General features: G+C 38.1%; 1 protein-coding gene across 3 annotated transcripts in view; it reads left to right on the plus strand.

Annotated features, from left to right (window-relative positions):
- Nucleotides 1–17,787, plus strand: part of PPP3CA (protein phosphatase 3 catalytic subunit alpha) — a 184,629-nt gene that overhangs the window by 162,361 nt on the left and 4,481 nt on the right. Inside the window, exons 9-14 of one of the 3 annotated variants that reach the window (XM_027677139.1) lie at nt 272–397; nt 3,045–3,119; nt 8,060–8,086; nt 11,195–11,279; nt 14,515–14,612; nt 17,248–17,277. In XM_027677139.1, coding sequence (XP_027532940.1) covers nt 272–397; nt 3,045–3,119; nt 8,060–8,086; nt 11,195–11,279; nt 14,515–14,612; nt 17,248–17,277 — 441 coding nt within the window. The remainder of the gene's footprint in view (nt 1–271; nt 398–3,044; nt 3,120–8,059; nt 8,087–11,194; nt 11,280–14,514; nt 14,613–17,247; nt 17,278–17,787) is intronic. The other 2 variants (XM_027677140.1, XM_027677141.1) reach the window with 2 other exon arrangements.

Here is a 17,787-nt window from a genome sequence, read left to right on the forward strand (position 1 = left end):
AGAGCTTACGTTCTTGACTACTCAGAGGTATTAATTGACTTATCAGCCCATCTTAGTGCCAGGAAAAGCTGATGACGCTGCTTTCAGAGTGAAAATGGCTTTTGACTTTACTGAGCCTGTATCATATTGTAAATGGCATTCAGGTGCTACTGCTGGAAATAGTGGGTGAAAGCTGATGAGCAGCTCTGTGGGCTCTACATTCTGTCAGTGGTCTGGTAGCCAGTCACATGCATGGCCGATGTCTCTTATTTCTTTTCTTTTTCCCTTCTAGCTGCAGTATTGAAATATGAGAACAATGTTATGAATATCAGGCAGTTCAACTGCTCCCCTCATCCCTACTGGCTTCCAAACTTCATGGATGTGTTTACCTGGTCCTTGCCATTTGTGGGTGAGAAAGGTATGTAAATTGGTTCTGTTTGTAAAAACTCCAAAATGGTTTCTTAGTCACTGTACACGTGGCCTCATTTATTTTAAAGGGCAAGAATAATTTGAAGACAGATGTCTTGCTGTTGAGGACAAATCTGTAGAAACAGGTCTCAGAGGGGCAAGCAATTACCAATGGTTATTCACACATCTCATATGTTTTTATAATTTCCACTCTCTCCAGGCTATGATGCCATTATGTTTCTACTGTAGAAATAGATTTTATGGCATTGCAGGCCAGAGGTGCATTCACTGAACAAAATTCTGATTAGTTTTTCCTTTATAAGCTCTTTAGTGTTCCCTTGGATATTGCTTACTGCTCAAGGGACATCTCAACAGACTTCACTACATGTGGTTACATCTTTACTCAGCTGATCTTTATGATAAGATGATAGGTTGCTTTTTCATCAGCAAACCCAGAGCTGGTGATACTACGACCTAGCCTGGCTAACTGTTCCTGGAGAGAGTAGAGGGATCCCAACAAGAAGGAAAACCTGCTCCTCAACCCCTTCTCTGCACAGGGCGTTGGGTGCCTTATTGCTGGCAAGAAGACTCTAAAGAACACAAATGATGTTTTATTGAAACATGATGCTCTTGATGTTGCCTGAATACAGTTTCATGCTATGTATGAATGGCGGGCACACAAAAGGCATGAAAACACTTTGGTCTGGCATATTAAATGAATACAGAATGCAAACTGCCTAAACCCCAAGTCATTTTATTCAGTGCCTGAGACGAAGCTTGCTTTGATCCGTCCATTATAGAGTATTGCTGCAACAGCAATTACTGCCAGAAAACTATAATAAACTCTTAAAAGGTGCTTGGAATAACAGTTCTCTCTTAATAGGCAACTGGAAATACAGCCAGCTGTGGCTCTTACCTGCAGTCATGACCGGCTTTGTTTTCAGCTACTCTTTTGTATGAGGAAAGCTGCTGGTGAGACGCCTGAGGTCTCTGTGAACAAAGCAGAGAGACAATGAAACAGGGATTAACAAAGAATAGACAGCTGTTTCCACTAATGGAGACATTACATAATCCACACTGACGTGTGTTGCAGACTTTTGTGAAGCAGATAAAACGCTTTCATTTTCTTTGGCCGTAAACTCAGCCAGTCTGTTTTTATGTTGGTCGTGTTCTCCATACACACTGCAGTCCTGTAAGATCGTTCTTTCAGAGGCTTCCCATCAGCAGCCTCCTTAGGGGGGGCTACAGGATGCATGGTCAGATTTGCTGACATTCTGAAATGGTAGGTGTCCCTCATTCTTCTTCCGTCTTGTGGGGTTTTTTTCTCCTTCACGTCTTCCCAATAGTCATGCTTACCAATTTCTTGGAAATTTTAGAGCCCAAAGAAGTGAAATCAGTCTATTCCTTTCTATGCAAAACAACATTCATGAATGTAAGAACTGGTGTTCTACACAGCTTGTTATTTATTTCCTTTTTTTCTTAATATAGATTTTTTCCCTCAAAGGCCAACCAAGGTAGGAAGCTGTTAGTTTCACTGGTTGTTGTTAATGTGGAAAGTGTTTCCACTAATCCCGTCAAAGGAAAATCCTTCACTAAAGTAGGAAAAAAATATAGCTTTGTCCCACACTTCTAATGTTCCAAGCCATCATTGTTGTCACAGAAAAGGATTTTTATAACCACTTGACTAAAAAACTTAAATTTTCGACCTGTGTAGCTAGTACAAGGCTAGACATGCCTGGTAACCCTTTTAATGATGCTTACTACATGTAGATGTAGTGGAGTTTTTCTTAATCTGCTAATCGTTTCACATTTTACCTTGTAACTCTGGCTTTTTTGTTTTCTAAATTACATTTCCTTGGTTGTGATTTTTGCTGGGGTTGCTTTTTCATTGTTCTCACTCTGTGTGCTCTCTGGTTAGTGTCTCACAGTTGTCTTTCGTGAAAGAGATGAGATCAGGGTAGGGGTAGCCTGTGGCTGACTCCTTCATGCCCAAGTTCCAAAATAAGCAAGCTGAACATAGTCTGAATTCTCCAGTAATGATGATATCTATTCAATATAGAATAGTTCTGTCTGTAAGGAACCTACAATGTCTAGTGTATTTGTCCTGAATTTCAAGGGACAGTGAGGGCATCTTAAAACAGTTAATATTTTGTTGAACAGTGTCCAGTACAGTGTCCAGACCTGGATAAATAAATAAATATTCTGTGATCCCTCTTGCTGTAACTTTTTCCACTGGAATGTTCCATTCACTGAGCAGGGAAATCAAATCCTACTACCATGTAGGAGCCAGAGTACAGGGATCAGTTCTGTTACCCAAGTTGAGTGAAAGGCAAAAAGGTATGGGGGGAGAAAACAAATGTTACATACTTCATTGACAATTGCAAAAAGAGAAATCAGAAGCACATTATTTTTTTAAGGTCTATTTGTTGTGGTGTTTGTTATATTTGGAAAAATTTTTATGGAAACCTGTACTTTTTATTAGCTACACAAGATAATTTCAGCTTCTATTACTACATGTGTAAAACAGGTCCTATTGTTTAAAAAATGGGTGCTGTTATTGCACTGAATTTTTATTCACACTGCTGAGGCTAGAGCTTGCTCTCTGGAAGACCAGGGAATCTTAATATCAATAATTTTGCACTTGTTTTCCATTTTAGTGACAGAGATGCTGGTAAACGTGCTGAACATCTGCTCAGATGATGAACTGGGAACAGAAGAAGATGGGTTTGATGGTAAGAGCCTCCTGCCCTTGGTCAAGATTGTTTGCCTTGAGATTGCTTTAAAAGTTTATTTACTAACCCTGAAATAATTTTCTGAATCCCATTTGAGTTCTGTGCTGCTGAAAGCAACTGTTGTGCTAGACTCAGTGGATTTGCTTACCATGTGCTTTGGAAAGAATTAATAGATCTTCTGCCCTGTTCTAACCCTATTCTTGGTCTCAATCTTTTGCTTAAAAAACCTGTATTTCCTTCCATGAAATCTGAGTTGTGTTGTCACAAAGGGGGTCAGATGTTGATTTCATGCAAAAGATCACAGGGATTCTCATAGCAAGTTTAATTATATGGTGAAATATTCTTCCTACAATGAATTAAGTTTCCTGCAGAGCTCCTTCCAAAACATTCGTACTGCGACTTTGGAAGACTTGTACTTGAAGTATTACTTTAGTCACCTCTTTTGATGCACATGTGTGTCTAAAAGGCATTAAGAAGCAAGAGAATCATTAAAAATAGACATGTAAAGAGAGATAGAAAATGTTCTAACCTGACACTTCTGCTGAAAAGAGAGGAATGGTTGCTTCTGTTATCATTTGGGTTGAAGTTTATATGATGATTAGTTGCCTAGTACCTGTTGGTTTGACTGTAAATGATATTTTATATCTTATAATTTGGAGATTCTTAGAAGTCAATTCATTTTATTAGGCATAATTTTCTGCTAGGTTGTGCAAGAGTAAATTGCAGCTCTCCAAAATGTCCCTTCTCAATTGAGCAAAGCTGAAAAAAATCCCATGCATCCCTAACATTCTTACTGTGAATGCTTTCAATATTTAAAAAATCTGTGAAAACTAATAATAAATAATATATGTAATAAAAATAATCTATGAAAAGAACAGATATACAAAAAACAATTAAAAAAAAGAAGAACCTGGAAAAAATCTAACACTACTGAATATTCTCAAGATTTTTCTAATAGAATGAATGAACAAGGCAAATGAAGAACTTTCAAGTAAGACAAATATTTAATGAAGTAGTAATTAATCTTCTCTCTCAAAGTATTTATTTTTAATCTTTGGAAGAGGAAGCTAGATCACAGGTTTTGCAAAATGTTTCCTTTGCAATGGAGAAGACCGGTATGGATGATAGCACTTTGATTTTATTCTGAAAAGCCAGATGGAATTCCCTGTTCTGCATCTGCCACAGAGTGTGGACATGAACAATTATCTTGCAGGACTTGGGACAAGGACTGAATTTATTGAAACCAGTAATCAGTGGAAAGAAGAAAACACCTGTTTGAATATTGTGCCCATTTTTTTCCTCATGAAATTTAAATAAGTCCGTACTGTGTAATTAAAGCAGCGTGTGAAACTGTACGGAGGCATACAATGAGTAAAAACTGTGTCAAATTAAATACAGTAGCAACAAAACCATGTGCTTAAAATCCTTGGCTCAAGAAAGCACTTAAACTCAGGCTGAAATCCCACTGAATGCAATGCCAAAGCGAAGACTTTATGGGGAGGATTTTTAAATTAATTCAGCCTTGGCCTACTACTTTCTTTTAAAGTTGTACTGTAAGCTTCCATTGGGCATAGACAGGCCAATGCCTGTACTCTTTTTCTAAAATTTCAGTGTCAGCATTCCTGTCCATAACTTACAGTTCAGGAGCACATTTTCAAAAGCAGAATCAGAAATACTGAGGCATTAGAGGTCTTGGGGAACAGCAGCCCTCTCCAGCTGCAGGAGGTCTCTGCATCTACTGCATTTTTTCTGGGAGGAGGGTGAACCCCCAGCCCGTTTCCCTGGGAGTTTACCATGGCACTCCTCCAGACATGGAGTTTGCAGCATTGCAGGTGTCTAAGCAGGAGACAGGCTGAAATCCTCTGGGCTCGCATGTGTGTGTACTGCATAACAATATCTAGCAGTCTTAAAGTTTCCAGATGAGGAATAATTAAACAGTTCCTGGTACTGTAACACTAATACTGTTGTCTAAATCTGCTTTCAGTTTTTTCTGTATGAATGATTTCTCTGTGTAAAACATTATGGTAAGGAAGATATTAGAAATGTTGTCTTTAGCATGGGTAGCTAAAAACCAGAGCTGGCATATGTTCATGTCTGCTTTCTTGGATAATCCCCTTAGCGCTGTAAAATGGGATCTGTGGCACTGGTGCTGCAGCTTGCTGTGGGCTCATGCTTGTACCTCCAGCCCACTGGACACAGTGGGCTCATGGGGATTGCGCACATGAAGAGATTGAAGCATTCGGACATCAAAGTAAATTTAAGGGTTGATTTAAATTTAAATAGAAGCTGATATCTGTAATGATTTCCTACTGAGTGATTTATTATCTGTACAGCAAACAAAAATCCTCTTTCTCTCAGAGATAGTTGAGTTCCCTCTCTCTTTTTTTCTTTTTTTTCCTGAAAGCTTTGTCTTTTGGGTGAGAAATTACAAGAAGTATTTCGTTTGTGTTCGTGATGAAACAGATCAGAGTAATTACCATCTTAAAACTCTTTCTGTAAGGACTGCATACTGACAGTTTTGTAGTGGCTCAGCATTTCCACTGTTGTTCAGTAATTTCTGTCCAGCTTCCTTGGAGGACTGCAGCAGTACTGTCCTCTTTACCTGCTGACATTTTTCTTTAGCAGTATTTCCCATAGAAGGAAATGCCTGATATCTGCAACAGCAGATGCATTTTGTTTGATGGAATGATTCTTAAAAATCATTGCTTATTTTTAGATCATCAGTAGTTTTCAGGGCTCGCTGCTGATTTCCTTTCTCTCCTTGCAGTTTGAACATGCCTTGACCTGAGTTCCCACATGTAGTGAGAATGGCCCATCACTATGGTTTGCGCTGATCATTCGTTATCTTCTCTTACACTTTCTTGCCCTCTGTCTTTCCCCCTCACTCCTTCCTTCAAAACAAAGCCCCACCAGTATTGCCTGACTTCACTGCATGGTGTTCTTGTGAGCCCTTTTTTTTTATTATTATTATTTTTAGTTCTGAGTCATGCATGGTGCATCTAGCCATGAGCAGGATGCTCAACAGCATGTATTCCTTTTTTTTTTCTCCCTATCCCCCACCTTTTTTTTCCCTAAGGAAGCACATCATGGGGATCTGATCAATTTGTTGCAGGCTGTTTCTGTGTATGCTTAGTGTGAAAAAAGCCTAAATATCATAATGCCCTTTTATCCCATATGTCCCTGCTGGCCTGTATTGGCCTTCTGGTTTCACTTGCTTTAAAAATGAGAGAACATGATAGGTCAGGTTGTCTTATCTCTGATAGTTTCCTCTTGCTGTACTTTCTCTTTCCTGTTTGCTGTGGCGATTGCAATATAATCTGATCCAGAAAAAAATGTCTTGGGCAAATGTTAGTTCATGTACTGTGTGTTTTGTGCATCAAACATATCACTTAGCAACAGGAACTGCAAATACCTCTACGAAGCCAGCATATAGTCAGAGTCCTGTTTTATTTTAATTAGCAACATTTCTGGCCTCCTGCATTTGATTGAATAAACTAAGCTGCTAATTAAAAGGGTGCAATAATGTAATAAACAACTTGACACAAATGCAAACTGCTTGCTTTGTAAGCATCCTTATCATGATTTGGCATGAAAACACTCTTAAATTACCTGCATTATTTTTTTATTGCCTTGAACATTGTAGCTCACAGCCTTCTCACAGAAAAGCCACTGTCACAGCATTAGCTGAAGCATTTATTCCTCGATTGGAAAACAGCTTCCCCAATACAGTGCTTTAGTTCAAGCCTAAAGAGAATTACCAAGTCAAACTTCTCCTCCCAATCAAAAGCTGGTTCTGCTGTGGACAGTGGCATACAACTTTTGCCACATCTCTTCAGTATAATAAACTGTGCCTGGGGCAGCAACTCACACAGAGACTGATCAAGCAAAAGCAAGGGCCTTGTCTTAATTAGGTCTGTTACTTCCCAATGCCTTGACAAGGGTGTTCATGATACTACCTGCTGAGTTTTAGCTTTTCAATGAGTTCATTTTTATCTGAGAGAGAACGTGGAGGGATTTTCCCAATGGTTTGTATTTGTTCTTCCTCCAAACCAGCAAGGTTGGACTACAGTGTATACTTAATTTCTGTGAGTTGGTGACAGAGTGACATTTTAATGTGATCTTTTTATTTATTTACTCATTCTTTGATTTGGCTAGATATGATTATTTCCATGCTGAAACCATTTTTCATGTGAGCTATACTACAGCCCATCGGTGTGCTCTGCCTCTGGACCAACCTAGTAGTATGCACTAGATTATCAGTGTCCCCAAAACATGTGTTGTGGTGCAGTTGTGCCTGAGCACTTAAGTCCTGCACTTGCCTTGCCCTCAAACAGTTGATTTTAAAATGCAATACCTTGTACTGTGGTGGCATTTGAATTTGCTCACTGTAAGCTGTTGGACTATTTGAACAGAAGAACACGTGCAGTAGATGGCACAGATTTTGGTAGACGCAGCAGACATGCGTATGATAGTAAGCTATTCTTTCAGATATCAGATGTAAATAAACTGGAAGAATTGGCTTGATTAATTTAAGAGGTGTCATTATACAGGCACACCCCACATGAACAGGTGGGGCTGTTTATGAGAAGTGATTAAGCCTTGTCAAAGCAGCGGTAGTGTAGGAGAAAGTCCGTGTTCTAAAGGTGGTAACACCAAGGCTAAGCTTCACTGCTGGTCTTCTGCCTGCATGTTGGTTTCCTGCAAAACCTACTAACAAGGCTTTAAGCTGAAAAGGTTTTTTCTTTTCTTTTTTTCCTATTGTTTTCAGTCTGTTTCTTTCCTTTTGGATGTTCTCTGCTTAATTTGTTTCTTTTCTGTTTTTCAGACTTTACTTAAGCATTACGTTTCCACTGATGTTATCAAATGTTCTGTATTTTTTTTATTTTCATTCTACAAACATCACTGATCTTTTTCTTTTCCCCTCTTATGGAATTCATAAGAAGATCCCATTTGTTCACAGAAGAAAGGTATTCAATAAGTTGGAAGGCTTAAGTTTTATTAATTTTCCTAATGCTTAACTAGTTAATATATATTAGGATACCAGTGAGAGATTTGGGTATGACTTTTTTACTTATTTTATATCTGTTCAATCCTACATTTATAGTCTTTTTTTTCCTTGTTGTGCTTCTTGATCTAAAACTATATTTCCAGTTCTCAGTTGTCAAGTCTTGTAGACTTTAGTCTTAGTCTCTGTTCAACTAAGTTAAATAGTGACTGAAAAAGGTTGAATATACTAATAAGATCTACCAGAACGGAGTGATATTGTAATTAACAAGTAGGGATGGTGACACTTGGGGGAAAAATAGAAGATAAATCATCTTTAAATGCTTTCAGGGTAGGAAAGGCTGAAAACCATGTCCTGTGTATCTTGAGAGTACAATTCTGTGAGATCATAGTAATTGAGGCAGGAAGGTATCCCCTCTATTTCCTGAAAAACCCAGCTGAATCATTGCTGTTTTATTTCAATTTTTCATTATGCTGTTACAAGTATATTATATTTAATTTAGTTACAGCTGAATTACAGCTGTGTCTCCCACTCTTTATTGTCTAGAATTAGACATTTCTGCCTAAGTGTTCATATCCTTTTTTTATCTTTATATTTTTTATACACTGTCGTTATATTTTTATCTTTATATGTGGGAGATTTGAAAGCCATCATTGTGAGTATCTAACAGGGAGAAAACTAAGTCTATTCCAGCCAAAACCAGGTATCCTGGTATTACATCATACTAGGTCCCACATTTTCCAATACACCATCATCTTTCCTATTTTTGCTAGATAAACACACAGATATCATTCCCTAAGTCTATGGGCTATCCCTAGAAAAGTCCATTGAGTTCATTAATTCCATTAGCTTGAGCTCCATCTTCACACCAGTCTTTCAGGGCAGGAAAGATGGTGTGTGGTGTTGGATTGTTGCATGCTGAAGCCAGTTCTGATTCCATCACCACTGCACTTGTCCGGTTTCATCACAGCTTATTCTTCACTAATGTGGTGATTGAAGGGGCATCGGGTTCAGAACCCCAAAACTGTAGTGGTGAAGATGGGTGCTGCAAGTGCCCAGTGCAGTGATGGGCATAAAGCTGCCATAGAATAAGTAATATACAGTGTTACATAACCATTAGCATAATACAATTTAATTCATTGTCTATTTTCACCCAAAATCAAATCTCCTTGAGGCACACACCAGACTTATCCATCCTCCCACATTACCCACCAAGTGCACCCAGATCCTTTGAAATTCAAGCACGGGGAAAAAAAAAGTACCTCCTTTTCACATCTTCTGAAGTGCCAGGGTATCAGCCAGGCCACCTGATCATCTGCTGATGACAATGAAGCAATGCTTGCATTTCCAGTTGAAAGTTTAATTGTAACTGGGAAATCTGCAGTAGAAAAGGTGACAGTGCCTGATAGAAGGGACATGGGGCTGCTATCAGCAGAGGTGTGTGGAGAAAACTGAAACTGTGAGAGTTACTGCACAGCAGATCTCATGGTTGACAGTGTTGGACCTCTCCAGTGCTGCCCAGAGCAGCTGGCACCTCATGAAGGAGGAGGAGGAGAAGGAGGAGCAGTGTGTGAAACTGGTGCTTCTGAAGCAGATGGGGCTTTTGCCATTGAGTTCAGCAGAGCCTGTGTTTTCTTACAAGTCCTTTTGGCTGAGGTCACTTTGCCCTCGTAATACAGCAAAGGAGAGTCTGCAAAGCAAGGCCCCATGGCTCTGTCTCCAGCAGCTTTCCACTTCTTGCATCCATCACCTGTGTTCAGCAGCGCTTTACTCCCATGCCTGGTGCCTGCAGGCAACTGTATCCCTGCTGCCAATCCCTGGGGCTGTCCCCTCTGCTGCCATAACTGCCCTCCTCATTTTTGCCCCTTTTTGCTAATTTAGCTTCTGTCACAGGCTCTACTTTATAAAATTGATCAGTTTGCTAGGATTTGAAAGTAGCCATTTTCATTTTTGTCCTTGAATTCTGGAGTAGCAAAGAAGGAAGTGTTATTGCGACGTGTAGGGGTTTTTGGGTAGTGCTCTGGAACTTCTGAGGCAGGAGTTGTCAGGCAGCAGCTGTACAAGTCAAGGTTACCTGTCCTTCAGAAACCTTTGGGAGAAATCTTCATGATGTATGTGATTATGATTGTGATAATTAAATGAAGCTGGTCTTCTGAGTATAACAGGGCATTTTCTTGGGGACCTGGAGGGTCCTTATTAAAAGAAATTCCTTGTGATAAATGAGTACTATTTGCTTTTCCCATTCAGGTGGTTCTCTCGGACGTACAGATTTTGATGATACCCAAGTAACAAGTATACCTGCAAACTCAGCTGAACTGTACTCTGTTGCATCATACTTTTTTCTTTTTTTATTTTGTAAGGCAGAGTATTATGTGAGTTTACAAATTTCAAAGTAATTGTAATTTTGAGCAGGCCATAGGAGTGATGAGAAGGAAGTTGCTCTGTGGAATTCCATTACCCACTGCCAACCAACACAATCCCTACCATTTCATGCTGGTTTTCAGGATCTGCATTTAGGTTTTACTACCTTTTAAATACTTTTTAATTAGGCATAGGAAAACTCTCAATGGACTTTCCTGGCTTTAAGCTTAACCCAATTTGTTTGGGGTTTGGGGGGTTTTTTGTTTGGTTGGTTGTTGTCTGGGGGGTTTTGTGTGTGTGTTTTTTTTTTTAATTGAGACATGATTTTTTCCCCACTTAAAATGATTAGATTATTAAATAGATTTTTACTCTTCTGTTGTTTAACTTTTCTTTTTCACTTTTCTTATGGTTTGGGCACAGTTCATGTTGAATATCTTTTTGGCATTTTGACTGTTTTCTAAGAAACTTATTTACAAAGGGTATGATCTCTGAAAATGTTTTTGAAATGGAAAATTACACTGATGAAAAAACATGCAGTTTTAAAAAAGGATCAGAAGTGATCAGTCTTGAACTGTAGATAAAAAAAAGTTTTCAGTTTTGACTACAAATGTGGCTTTGTTTGGCAAACTGTAACATTGATATGATATTTCTTGTATTTAGAATGATTGTTTACAAATCCCTATAACTGCTTTTAATATGTTTTCCACAGGAGCAACAGCTGCTGCTCGAAAGGAGGTTATAAGGAACAAGATACGAGCAATAGGAAAAATGGCTAGAGTTTTCTCAGTGTTAAGGTAAGGTTTTGTGCTGTTTCAGATTTTTTTAATGTTAAGGGACATCTTTGAATGGTTACTTAGAACACTCAGCTGTTAATCAAACAGCAGATTTGCTATTTTAGTATACCACCCATCTGAGTTTTGCTGTAACCTTTTAGAGATTGTTTTATTTATACAATACTGCTATTTATTATGGCTCTGAATAGTCTTCTTCCTCAGGGCTTTTGCTGAATGGAAAACAGACAAACAAAAGACATCAGCAAAAAGAATTGCAATTACCTTTTTCTTTTTAAATTGCTCACCAGGTGTACTAATTATCTTCTAGTCACTGTGAGGCAAGAGTTAAACATGGAGAAAGGGTATGTTACTCATCACCTCTCATTAAAAAAGAAGCCAACTGTCCCACTTTGTCACCCACAGATGTTGCTATAGCCACGAGTAAAGATGACTAAATATGAAAGCATTAGGGTCATTTAACTAGAAATCCAGGAAGTCGCTGTGCAAGCAACAGCAGCTTGTTACTTTGGGCTTCACTCCCCCAAACACATGAACATGAGTAACTAATTGCTATCCAATGTTTAGAACTCTCCATTTGAGGTCTCTGAGCAGAAGAGAAAACATGCTGTACTGTGCTGAAGTCTAAATATGGAAAATACAGTTCAGCAGAGGGATTTTTCCCCTCAGGAAACTGTATATTGCTCTGCTGTAGTCAGTTTATGGCTATTATGGTTAGTGGAAAATCAAGGGAGTTCTAAAAAATTTATTGGTGTGATTGTGTGACTGATGTAAGAAGAATAAATAAAATAGGTACTTGAAGAATATACTCCTAATTTTAGAGGAAACTCTCAAACTTGCTTGGTTTGAAATTCTCCTGCAGCATGAAAGCAGTGGGCAGGTTCTCATCAGGGCTTTGCGTGGACACTACAGTTTGTCCGTGCCTCACAGATTGCAACAGGATATCTCTAAATAGCATACTGAGATGGAGGACTTTCCCAAAGTGTTGCATGTGAATTACTAGTGATGCACAAGCTACTTCAAAATGTGCCCATAGAAAAAAAGTTGGCATTATTCCTTTTCCCTAAACAAGACGAGGGAGCAATCAAATATTTCCACCTGCTCCTCTGTACCAAGTCTGGCAGAGAGCCTGGTGCTGACATTGCCACCACCTTCACAAAACAGCACAATTATTTTTTTGTGATGATAGTGGAGCAAACAAAGTTTGGAAACCTGGCTTTCTCTCCCATAACCTTCAACCACAGCTTCTGGATCTGTTGTATTTTGTTGTGGAGCACCTTTTGAAATATAAGATTATTTCAACAGAAATGGGAACTTTAATAAGCAGAAACATCTGAAATTGGATGCTCAGCTGATATATTTGGGGTTTTATAACTTGCAGATGATTGACATCACCTATATGTCAAAAACTTTTTCAAAGGAATCTATGGGGCAGAAGCTTTTTAATGGTTTCAAGAATGGAAGAAGGGTACAGAATAAGTCTCACGTGTGTTCTGTCTAAAGTGACATGCATAAGCATCATATCTTAAGGGTTTATCACAGTTTGAAACTTTGAGCCCTCTTTAATTATTTATATTATTACAGATAATAGAATATAATTATATTATTATATCTAATTAATGAATATCAACATTTTAAGGCACTGATGAAAATCAGTCGATATTTCCCTGAGAAGGGTGGTTAAAATATTTAATCAGTCTATTATCCTTCTTTTTAAATGTAAATAGAGAGGAAACTGAGATTAGCTCAGTAGGTTAGAACATGGTGCTAATAACACCAAAGTCATGGGTTTGATCCCCATATGGGCCATTTACTTAAGAGTTGGACTCAATGATCCTTTGTGGGTCCCTTCCAACTCAGAAGATTCTGTGATTCTGTGACATCAAATAGAAATTAAGGAACACCGAAGGCTAAAAAAATCTCAGAATCTGTGATACAGAGCTTTCTTGTGCATATGCAGTTTAAAGATAATAAAAACACTGTGAATAAACTTATCCTATGAGGGTAAAGCTAAAAGTCCCATTGCAGTTTAATTTAAAAAAAAAAAAGTGATGAAAGAAACTGAATAATCAAGAGAAAGCAAAAACTTTGGCATGCAATTCTTGATGATGAAAATACTGTGTTAATTCTGAAAATATGTCGCCGTTTCATTAGTTCTAATTGCTTGGGAAACTTGCAAGGGAAATGGTCACAATTTGATTTTGACTATTACACAAAGAAAAGTGAGCAAAAGGAGAATTATTTTCAAACTAAAAATAGAACTTGAAGAGTATATATAGTAGGTAAATAAGAGTTTGAAATATGTAAGTAATTCAGGGCACATAGGTCTAAAGAAAATTGTAAGTAGTGGAATTGCTGAGAGACAGTTTTTATAGACAAAACCACATTATCCTCAAGTGAATGTGGAACTAAATTCTGTCTTTGTGTTTGCTTCCTCCAGCTTAATGTCATTATATACTTCAAAGTAAAGCACTTCAAAATAAGTTTCTCTTAAGGAATTGGGGTCAGTTTTGCTGCTGAGAAAGTATGTCATCACAGGCAGCATTACAGTCCTTATAGAAAACTGTACTTAAAGGCTTCTCTGGATAGAGCTGTTGTATTCCTCTTGCCATGTATTAAAAACTGTATGTATTTGAAACCAGCAAAACATATGTAGGTTTCCTAAAACAATTTTCTTGAATCCAGTATTATTTTTCGCATACAAAACTATTAAGATCACTACTTTCAAGGGTGGAAGTGCTTATTAATTTTAATGAACTTTTAGCTGCCTTTCTTTAAGTGATGATCATGAGTAAATAATGCACCTGGTTGCTAGTGTAGACAAGAGCAAAACAACAATTTCAGTTGATTTTGGACCCCACAGTGTAAGATGCTTAAATATATTGTTGGCAAGAACTGATTCTGTTGGTCCTTCTTCTCTCAGGTTTGTGGGTTTGCATATATATTATTTCATAGATGCAGATTATAGTGTTAAGTATAATGGGAGTCTGTGTATGGTGTGATGCAAAGGTTAACCACGTACACAGCACTGAGAGGAACTGCACTGGTGCTGATGTTACCACTCAATTCAGTCTATCTTGGTAAGGAGATTAGAGATAACCAGATCATTGTAGGTTAGGGCATGTGTGGCTCAAGGTGTCTAAAGCATGTTCCATATTTTTAAAAAAAAGGAAGTTGTTTACTTTTGTTGTGTTTTTCTTTTTTTCTTTCCTTTTTTTTTTTTTTTTAACTTTCACAGAGAAGAGAGTGAGAGTGTGCTGACGCTGAAAGGTCTGACTCCAACAGGAATGCTGCCCAGTGGTGTGCTCTCTGGAGGAAAACAAACACTGCAAAGCGGTAAGCCTGTTTGCCTTTGTGTCTTGTTACATATGAAGAAACCAATTGGTTTTCAACTGCAGAACCTAAGAAAAGTAACAGCAGCTGTCCGAACAGAATAAAACAGGCGGTTTGTTGTGCTTGGGCATTTGAGAGCAGTTCATGTAAGGCCATTTCTCAAGAGTTATTATGTACCACTGGTTTCCAGGGAAAGGGGCGGGGGAGAGTCCCTGAAAGTCAGCTGTTCAGAAGAGTAGGTCAGGACTGCATGTGAAGTGCACTCTCTCCGCAGTCAGCAGCATCTTTTGGTTTTGTTTTTTTTTAAGAACAAACTTTGATACATGGAATAATGAAGGTTCAGATTAGATAATGACACTCAAACTCGTATTTTATCTGATTTGTTCTTCCTCACAGAGAATCACCAATGGAAAATAGCTCTAGAATTAGATTTTCTCTCCTAACAATTCTAAGTGACAGCATGAGAACAATTTCTCTCTGATGTAAGCCCAAGTGAAGGAAGGCTCTTGCAAACACAATACAGATTGTCAGTTTTATAGCAGGTGCTTCTTGTAGGAAATTGGTAAGTTTGTAGTAGGGCTGCCTTTGATTCCTTTTGGAACAATGAGCTGCAAAATCTTTCATTTACTCCTGTAAGCTCTCCTTTTTTTTTCTGTGTGTACTGCTGTAGAATATATTGCAGGCACACTAAAAGATCTCTCATATATTGAGGTTCTGTTGGCAGTAGATGTAAGAAATAGAAATGCTTTATAACCCTGACACAGTCTCAGCCTCTTGTTTTCCTGTTTCCTTCCTGGAACATTCTTTCTCTGTAATTTTTCCCTTTACTGTCTCTTTTACCCAGAAGATTCAGGTATACAGTGGTAAACCTTCTTTTCCCTGTTTTTCCCTTCCCTTTTTTCTTGTTGATGACTTGTGTGTTACGGACATAGTAACGTTCTGCTTTGAAAATGCTGCAATATGATTTCACAGGATGCCTTTCTTAATGGGTTTGTCGTCTTTACCTAGGCTTTTCTCCGTATAGTTGCTTTACGTTTGTCAGAAAATTTGGTCCAAGGAAACTGCTATTGTTGCCCTGGCAAAATACTAGGAATAGAAATGAACTTGAGAAAATTGCCAAAAGTTCTTGCTACAATGGCTAAAAGGAAAATCTCCTCATACTGCAGTATTCTGGCTGAGTAAAACATTACTATAGACAAGCTTCTGCATTAGTTAACACGTAGTACCCCATTCACCAAATACTCTGAAGTTCACATAGTTTCTGTTAAGCACACATATTACCATATGTATTAACAGAAAATATGCGTAGTATGTTCTGTTGTGAAAGTATACATTTTAGTCGTCTTTTTTTTCTAATGTGTCAGTGCTGGTTTGGATCTGGTTATTCATTTTGATTTCTCATCCTAGTTATCATGTTTCTGTTTCTTTTAAGTTTGCATTGTTTTCATTTCCTGATTTTTGCCATCTCTCTTGCTCTGCAGCTTGAGAGGCATAGGCTTACCTTGGTGCATGCGGGTTAGATCCTCTCTTTTCCCCATGCAGCAAGATAATAGTATAGATATTTTAGAATTTATCTCAATCCATATTTAACATCCTAACTACAAAAAAAAAATTGGGATTTTATGTAGGGGAAAATAAGACAAAAAAGAAGAGAGGAATTCCTAAAAACTTGACTTCTGGAGCTATTCTCGAAATCAGAGAAATTCTTGAAAATCAAAATTTCTTTTAAAAAATTTGCTATATTGGTTTGCATTTGATGATTTACATCAGCTTCTAAATCTCTGACTGTAAAAAAAAAATTCATACCAAAGCTGATGAGTAAGATTCAAATGAAATTATATCTTTAAGAACAATGAATGGTTTCAGAACTGTGGTAACATGGTATCCCATAACACTGCAGCAACCTCCCGGTTACAAACTTTGCTCTCTCGGACCAGGCTTTGCAATTCTGGGGGTCCAACAGCTTTCAATCTTATGTCTACATCCATTGATTTAAATAAAATACTAGAATAATGCTGTTTTCAGAGACTGGGTTGACAAAAAGAGAGCTTACAGATGGAGCAGACTGGGCAAGGTTGCAAGCAAAGGCAAAGCTTTCTGAGCAAACTGTCCCATGCTGTGGGGAGGTTTCTTTTAGTCAGGAGAGAGAAAAAAAATAATTCTGTATGTGGGGCTCTTTTGCCTTGTACTGGTAGCTAATACTTTTCAGGCTGATTTTCTAAGTGGTATGAGTTTTGCATGATGGCTTTATGCCATTTTTTGTTCTCTTTTGACAGGGCAAATCAAACTGCTCTTATTCAGAGCTGGGAGAATTACATAATGACCTTTTCAGGTCAGATGTGCAATATGGAAGACATTTACATTTTGTAGTTCTTTTGAGTCAAAAGAAAACTACTCAAATGTGTCTTTAAGAACTTTTAGCTTGTGAAACTTCTGCTTTAAAACAAACTGTAGCTTAATTCAATCTGCAAATTATTGTTTTTGTGTAAGCATTTCTCTGTGTGTCTGTTTTGCCAAAATCCAGCACTTACAGTAACATTAGTGTTGTAGCTCCTTTGCTATTCACTGACTTGTTCTTAGAGTTAAAATCCTCTGCTCATTTTTCTCATTCGTTTTGCTACCCCTTTCTTCTCTTCAGCTACTGTTGAGGCTATTGAGGCTGATGAAGGTAAATTGGCCAGTCCCCTTTCTGTTGGTGCCACAACAGATAAGGGCTCTGCTGGGTGTATTCATTTTGCTGTAGCTTGTACAGATTGTGTGGGTGTTGGGCTAACAATTGTGGCTCGGTATTAACCAAAATGTAATTGCTTTAAAGGGGAAAATGTTTTTTGTTTTTTCTTTCTGTTGCTGCTGTTGAGATTTTTTTCTTTCTGAAAGTTACAATCACGTTGGAGTTGCTGTATGTTGAAGGAAGCACTGAATAATGCCACAGGAGGAGATCAGGGAACTTGGATTTCAGGGGACATAACACGGCAGCAGATCATAAATGCTTTGTGACACATAGCTCAAAAGCTGTGCACTGGAGACTGGCTCTTGTCTCTGCCTCAAACTATCCTCAGCGATCTCTAGTCTAGGAAAACACACAGCTTTTTATAAATATTCTCTCTTTTTGTTGATTTTGTTTCTTTTCCTCTTTTTCTATTTTTTTGCCTCAGTTTGTTTCCTTTCTTTTAGATAA

The sequence above is a fragment of the Neopelma chrysocephalum genome, unplaced genomic scaffold (genome assembly GCF_003984885.1).
Source record: "Neopelma chrysocephalum unplaced genomic scaffold, ASM398488v2 Primary Assembly neopelma1_42b, whole genome shotgun sequence".
Lineage (NCBI taxonomy): Eukaryota > Metazoa > Chordata > Aves > Passeriformes > Pipridae > Neopelma > Neopelma chrysocephalum.